Raw genomic sequence first — 8,178 nt, 5'->3', positions numbered from 1 at the left:
AACTAGTCGGGCGAGGTGGCGGGCACCTGTAGTCCCAGCTACTCGGGAGGCTGAGGCAGGAGAGTGGCGTGAACCCGGGAGGCGGAGCTTGCAGTGAGCTGAGATCCGGCCACTGTACTCCAGCCTGGGCGACAGAGACTCCGTCTCAAAAAAAAAAAAGAAAAAAAAAAAAAAAAAAAGGGCTATATGTGCACATAGCACATATGTATTTACCACCTAATTTTGGCAAAAGCATTTAAAATATAGAACTTTATTTGCCAAAGTTGTGTGACTGAATAAACTCTTGCGGATTTTAAAAAAATGTGATTAGGGACATAAAGTGCTAAATTAGAATGCTCAACTTTAAAACTATCCCAAATTTACTGCGTAGAAGAAAATGTAATGAGATCTATAAACACTATTTAAAGAAAATAAGGCCTTGCATGATAGTTCATGCCTATAATCTCAGTACTTTGGCAGAGGGAAGCAGGAGGATCGCTTGAGGCCAGGAGTTCAGGACCAGCCTGATCAACAGAACTAGACCCAGTCTCTAAAAATAAAAAATAAAACAAAAATTTGGTTTAAGATATTCAAAACACATTAACTCTTTGAAGATTAGTTATGAAGTGCAGGAGGAGGGGTAATGGGGGAGGCTAAATAAGCATGGGCTAATTATCTCAGAGCAAGTTTTCAATCCAAAACAAAATGACATAACTATGCAAAGATTACACAGTGAAGTAATTTATGGCAGAAGCCTGAGATTCAAAAAGTTGAAATGGTTGGGATTTTTAGTGCCTTTGCAGCTCCTCCCTTGTTTGCTTGTAGAACCTGCCATGAGGAAGGATCCTCAGTCTAGCAGGAAGGGATCACGCCATTTAAGAGGGAAAAGAGGCCGGGCGCGGTGGCTCAAGCCTGTAATCCCAGCACTTTGGGAGGCCGAGACGGGCGGATCACGAGGTCAGGAGATCGAGACCATCCTGGCTAACACCGTGAAACCCTGTCTCTACTAAAAATACAAAAGAAAAAAAAAAAAACTAGCCGGGCGAGGTGGCAGGCGCCTGTAGTCCCAGCTACTCGGGAGGCTGAGGCGGGAGAATGGCGTAAACCCGGGAGGCGGAGCTTGCAGTGAGCTGAGATCCGGCCACTGCACTCCAGCCTGGGCGACAGAGCGAGACTCCGTCTCAAAAAAAAAAAAAAAAAAAAAAAAAGAGGGAAAAGAATGCTATTCCAAGCAGGCACACCTGCTTCCAATTCTATGTGGAGCACGATGCTGATGGGATAAATGAGTACACAGAGTTTAGGATAAAGAAAAATCCTAGGATGAAATTTCACGAAGTAGAAGTCTGAATCTCTGCTAAATGAAATCTGGCTACCTAGATATTCTCCGGCCAGTTCAAAAGGTGAAAATGACAAGGTGAACAGCCACTGTGAGCAGCAGGAGCACAACCAACAACAGTTTCTCTACTTGTTCTTATCTCCCTCCCCTGGTCCCTTTGCCTTTCTTATTCGTAATGCTCATGATGTCTTTTTCTTTCTTTTTTTGAGACAGAGTTTCGCTCTTGTTGCCCAGGCTGGAGTGCAATGGTGTGATCTCGGCTCACTGCAACCTCTGCCTCCTGGGTTCAAGCAATTCTCCTGCCTCAGCCTCCTGAGTAGCTGGGATTACAGGCGTGTGCCACCACGCCCGGCTAATTTTGTATTTTTAGTAGAGACAAGGTTTCTCCATGTTGGTCAGGCTGGTCTCGAAATCCCAACCTCAGGCGATCTGCCCGCCTCGGCCTCCCAAAGTGCTGTGATTACAAGCGTGAGCCACCGCACCCGGCGTCTTTTTCATAGGCTGTATAGGTTTTAACTCAGTGTCCTTGCATGACAGGGTAACAAATCACATATTTTAAGATTTGGGCTGAAAGGCGCTTAATCTTTAGGAAAAAAAAGGTCCTGCTCAATCTACTGAATGAGCAGGACAATAAACACAAACAAGACATGGCGGACACTTGCAATCCATGCCCCAGCTCGTCAATAGGAGATGCCTATTCAAAGAGCCTGCCTGGCTAAAACACTTTTTCTTGGCTTAAAAAAAAACAAAAAACAGAAAACCTTAGGCCAGGCACAGTGGCTCACGCCTCTAATCCCAGCACTTTGGGAGGCTGAGGCAGGCGGATCACGAGGTCAGGAGATGGAGACCATCCTGGCCAAGATGGTGAAACCTGTCTCTACTAAAATACAAAAAATTAGCTGGTCGTGGTGGTGGGCCTGTAGTCCCAGCTACTCAGGAGGCTGAGGCAGGAGAATCCCTTGAACCCGGGAGGCAGAGATTGCAGTGAGCCGAGTTGGCACCACTGCACTTCAGCCTGGAGACAGAGTGAGACTCTGTCTCACAAAAAAAAAAAAAAAAAAAAAAAAAAAAAAAAAAAAAAAATTCACTAGTTACCTGTTACTCACAAGTTACAGTTCAAACCATTTAACAGGGAAAAATTCCAGGAGAGTATACACAAAGCCTTAAAAATGCTTCCCAGTCATAATGCCCTTTTAAAGAAAATCAAGATCAGATCTTAATGGTTTTCAATGACATGTGCTTCAAGAGAAACCAGACCTGTTCCTCAGACGATCTAGAAGGGAAACTTACCTTTGGCTCTGTAGCCAGATATCCCCAGGTTGGAAGGTTGAGTGGTTGAAGGTCAGAGGAAATGCACCCAATGCTTCTATGGTTCCATAGGCTCCAGTGTCTTCTTCCATTACACTGTATTTTAATTGCCAGCTTCCTTGCCTATATTTCACCCCCACACCAAAAGCTCTATGAAGATAGGGACTGAGTGTTGTCAGGATCTGGCACAGCGCCTCATATCAGACACTCAGTACGTATTTGTTAAATGAATGTATATGAAACCACTGAAACCTGGAGACACAATATAGAGTAGCAGAAAAAGAAACAGGCCAGGCGTCGTGGCTCATCCCTGTAATCCCAGCACTTTGGGAGGCTGAGGCAGGTGGGTCACCTGAAGTCAGGAGTTTAAGACCAGTCAGAGCAACATGGAGAAACCCCGTCTCTATAAAAATACAAAATTAGCAGAGTGTGGTGGTACATGCTTGTATACCCAGCTACTTGGGAGGCTGAGGCAGGAGAATCGCTTGAACCTGGGAGGCAGAGGTTGTGGTGAGCTGAGATTGCACCATTGTACTCCAGCTTGGGCAACAAGAGTGGAACTCCGTCTCAAAAAAAAAAAAAGAGAAACATCTTGGTTCTCAACTTTATTAATGATTCCGAGTAAAAAATTTTCTGGATTTTTTTCCTGGATAAACAAAAAGATGGGATAGGATTGTTAAGGGTTTCTCCAGCATTATAATTCTATGACTAATATGTACAAAGGTTTTTAAAATTATAAGACTGACTGTTGAGTGAACACACCAGAATTCCTCAGTGTAAATGAACATTAGCCCCTTTAAAGGTGGGGGTGGGTACTCTCACAAGTTAATTACTCATTCAACTATGAAAGCCAATTTGGAACATTTTTGTAGCTTAAAAAATTTATACAAGCAACACGTATTTATTAATTACTAAAAATAAATTAGAAATCACAAAAGGGAGGCTGAGGGGAACAATAGCTTGAGTCCAGAAGGTTCGAAACCAGCCTGGGCAACATGGGGAAACTGAATCTCTACAAAAAAAATACAAAAATTAGCTGGGTGCGGTGGTACATGCCTATAGTCCCAGCTACTTGGGAGGCTGTGATAGGAGGACTGCTTGAGCCCAGGAGGCGGAGGTTGCAGTGAGCCGAGATTCATGCCACTGCACTCCAGCCTGGGCAACAGTATGAGACTCTGTCTCAGAAAAAGAAAAAAAAAAAAGAAAAGAAAAGAAAAGAAAATCATAAAGGTGGAAGGGAATTTAAATTTATACACAATCATACAAAGACAACCACTACCACCAGTCTGGGTATAAATCCTCCTAAGTTCTCCTGTTATAAATATACGTTGTATGTTTACATTTCTTTTCCTCTGTAAAACCAGGGTTATTTTACACTGGTAACCTCTTTCTTTTACTTAATATAGTATGAGTATCTTTCCACATACTTTGTAACCACAGTAATTTATAGAGTGGTAATATTAATTTATTTAAACAATGACCCACTTAGGTTGTTTATCTGTCACTATAAAAATGCAGCACTACATGTCCTAGTACATTTTTATGCACATAATTATGTTTTCAAAATAATTATCCAGAAGTGAACTTTTGGGAGCAAGGCTGCATTTTTTTTTTTTTTTTTTTTGAGACGGAGTCTCGCTCTGTCACCCAGGCTGGAGTGCAGTGGCCAAATCTCAGCTCACTGCAAGCTCCGCCTCCCGGGTTTACGCCAATCTCCTGCCTCAGCCTCCCGAGTAGCTGGGACTACAGGCGCCCGCCACCTCACCCGGCTAGCTTTTTTTGTATTTTTTAGTAGAGACGGGGTTTCACCGTGTTAGCCAGGATGGTCTCGATCTCCTGACCTCGTGATCCGCCCGTCTCGGCCTCCCAAAGTGCTGGGATTACAGGCTTGAGCCACTGCGCCCGGCCAAGGCTGCATTTTTTTTTTTCGAGATGCGAGTTTCACTCTTGTCACCCAACGGTGCGACGAGTGTCGCAGTGGTGCGATCTTGGCTCACTGCAACCTTTGCCTCACAGGTTCAAGCAATTCTCCTGCCTCAGCCTCCTGAGTAGCTGGAATTACACGCACCCATCACCACGCCTGGTTAATTTTTGTATTAATTTTTGTATCTGCAGCCAAGGCTGCAGTTTTAACTCAGTTGATTTGTATGCAGTTTTTTCTCTTTCGTGGCAGACTCCCATCCTTTTGATGGTAGATAAATAGTCACTGGAAGCAGCCAAGAGTCACCAGACTTTGGTCAAGTGTAGTGATTAAAGTGAGAGATCACGTAGGCAATACTAGTTTTCGTCGAAAGCCTCTGACTATAGGGCAATGTGAATGGTTTTCACATGTGACTCAAAGTGGCTCTAAAGGCAATAACGACAGGAATTCCAAAACCATTGTGGGCAACTGGTTCATCTTCAAACCAAGCATATTACTTCCAAAAGAGTGAACTATGAAGGCAACACACAGAGCTAGGTGATAATGCTTTCTCATGAAAAAAAAATATATATGTATCTCACATATATCTCATTCACACACAGAAATTCTGAATGGTTGAGTCAATCAATTCATTTAATTAAAGTAGATGTACTGGCTTACCTAAAACTTTAATATTTGTAATATTTTTTCAGTATGACATTCTCATAAAAACTTATTCACCACTTGAATGGTACTTCACATACATTATCTTTTTAATGTTCACACTACTACCACAAATGTAAGTATTATTGTCCCCATGTTATAAATGAGAAAATGGAGACTCAGAGAAAATGTGATTTGTGCAAGGCAACAACAGCTGATAAAACCAAGATGCCAATACAGATCTGTTTTGCTTCAAACACCACGTTCTTTTTATTTTCTGACCCTGCCATGTAGCACCTTTGAATAATTCTTAAATGTATCATTATAGGGTTGTTCAATTTTTAGCTGCAATGCTTAATATTTCTTAATGACTCTATTATTACTAGTGAATAATCCTACCCTTTATTTAACCTGGAAGTGAGCTGAACAAAGCTGAAGGTATTGCTTATGAACAGACTTACTTATATTCTTGAGGAAAACTGGAAGTAACTACAAAAAGCCATTTATTCCACTTGAATGAAGTAAATATTGATACTAGACCTTACATTTAAAGAGACCAGTCTAGCAAGTGACTCTCATTTTAACAATAACCATATTAAAAGAGAAAAAAAATAGGGCAGTAAGTTAAATAAAAGGCAAATAAAACTTGGAGGAAACAGCTAAGTGTTTTCTTTTAAACCCCGAAGAATACCAAATGTATGTTATGTTGCATAAAGAGTCATTTCAAGAGAAGACTATTAACAACCCAATAGTAGAGTCAGCATTAAGAACTTCAATGATATTCAACTCAAACATGCATAGGGAGAGTAAAGTTATTTTATTAAATCATGCACATCACGTATGTTAGTGCAAATAGTTTAATCTGTACTCCAGAAATTCTATTGTAGTTTATATCTTTACAAAATAGATTTAAAACAATTATTTACTTTAAAAAATGTAATTCTGAAGTTAAGCATTTCAGAACAATATTTGCAATAACCTATATACAAGAGGTACTGGGTACCACTGGCATATTAGCATTCTGTGGTGGAGTGGCTTCCTGCAACAGAAAATGATGAAATGAACTATATGACAGTATTTTCTACAAGTCATTTGTGACTAATTCCTCCATAAATCTAGTGATCCTCCCAACAGCAATCCCAAATAGCTTAAAATATAACCTTTAAAGTATAAACAGTGACTGCCAAACATCACAAGGCAAATTATACCCTAAACTCCTATTTCAATATTTGACTAGACCTGTGGATTGCCACAGAACATTCAAGCCAATTCACTGACATTCCCTCCCGGTCTTCACTGACTGAAAAATTTAACTATGTGATATTTTAGGATATTCTAAGACCTAAATAAACTTTATTGACATAACTATGATGCCGCACAAAACCATGGCTAAACTTTCACTTGTGTTTTAAATTTATAACATCAAGCAGTGTTTTTAGGTGCTTCATTGTGCATAGAACACTATATCTTGGGAATAGTGCATTTCATTAACAGAAAGTCCCAATTAACAACAATAAAAAGAAAATAACCATTTGCATACCCAACCAGGAAATCTGTTGGTAGGTACAACAGCTCACCCTGAACATGAATTAGCTCTGACACATCATAAACCAAATTAGGTCAATACAAGCTTATCTAAAGAGATATTAATACTTTCTTCAATTAAACATGCTTGGAGGAATAGATGACAGAAAAAAAAAAATCATGCTTCCTAAAATGCTGTATATGAGAAAGTAACTTGGCTTTTAAAGAAAAATATCTCTTTAAATACATGAGGTTTAATAAATTACATTCCAATTGACTCAACAGTTTGGTTGACTGCACTGAAATTGTATAATTACTACGTTTTTGCTCCCAGAAATTCTTCAGTTTGCTCAAGAAAATACACACTCTCATGGAAAGTTTTTTAAAGTTGATGTCCTCCACATCTTCAAGTCACATTAAGGCTGAACAAGCGTGCACATATTCCCCAAATTATCACCATAACAGTTTATTTTCCAAATGTATTTTTCCTTAAAAAAAAAAAATCTATGCAAATAGTTGTCTCTAAGTCTTGTTCCCAATAGCTCAGTGGTTTTATGAGTAAAAATGGCGTAAATATGTAAAAAATATATATATATGTGTATATATTTCAAACTGATAGGCACTGAGCACACAGGGCCTCTCTTCCCATGTATGTACTGGTTGTTTGGTTTGGGTAGTTATCGAATTGGAAAAATGAATTATCTGGCCATCAGAATTCAGAGTAAAATACTCATAAATTTAATGTTATAAATAATCTGGTGTACCAAGAAGCCTACTTTAGGCCACCATAATATTCAGAATCTCAACATACTAATTTAAAAATTACATGAAAAATTGCAAGCAAATTATTGCTTACAGTAGAATAAAGTCACAATTTTATATCTTCTTTATAGACAGACACATTTTATATAATTTAAAGCAATGACCCTACAGCTGTATTCTTGTACTTCTGCTGTTTTAAGAGGTAAAGAGGAAGAAAATGGTTCTGTTTGTCCCCAGCATGAGTGTGATGCCAGCTTCTAGAGGGAGGACGGTGTACGGACTCAAGGAACGCTCTCATGGAGAAGCTCTGGCCAGACCTGGCACGTACAGCACGATGGCTGTTACTGCAACCAGGGCAGCCAACATGGGCATCCAGGGCCAGGGTTTCTGTGTGGAAAGAAACCAAGAGTCAATATCACATTCTCCCCTCTGTTTTCATACCTATTAACCCCTTGGTTCCAGAGAGTCCTGAATACTTAACAGAATATTGGAAAAATCTTATTTTTGCATCATAAACATAAAGTTTGAAAAGAAAAAAAAAAGTGAGGGAGTACAGGTATGAGGAGAGCCATAATAGCGGGACCACCAATTTGGAAGTCTAATACATCCCAAGAAAGTCCTGGGAAGTTTTCAACTTTGTTACAGTTGAAACCTAATAGTGACTTCTAAGAAAATTTGTGGGCTCTGCCTATTTACTCTGGTATCC

General features: G+C 39.9%; 1 protein-coding gene across 15 annotated transcripts in view; it reads right to left on the bottom strand.

The window, feature by feature from the left end:
• Positions 1-5,984: 5,984 nt before the first annotated feature.
• Positions 5,985-8,178, bottom strand: part of SLMAP (sarcolemma associated protein) — a 182,536-nt gene continuing 180,342 nt past the window's right edge. For all 15 annotated transcript variants that reach the window (XM_030926761.1, XM_030926781.1, XM_030926736.1 and 12 more), the window contains one exon: positions 5,985-7,859. In XM_030926761.1, coding sequence (XP_030782621.1) covers positions 7,767-7,859 — 93 coding nt within the window. In that variant the 3' untranslated portion in view covers positions 5,985-7,766. The remainder of the gene's footprint in view (positions 7,860-8,178) is intronic.

Source organism: Rhinopithecus roxellana, chromosome 1 (genome assembly GCF_007565055.1).
Source record: "Rhinopithecus roxellana isolate Shanxi Qingling chromosome 1, ASM756505v1, whole genome shotgun sequence".
In the NCBI taxonomy this organism is placed as follows: domain Eukaryota; kingdom Metazoa; phylum Chordata; class Mammalia; order Primates; family Cercopithecidae; genus Rhinopithecus; species Rhinopithecus roxellana.
This window is presented reverse-complemented; position numbering and strand designations above follow the sequence as displayed.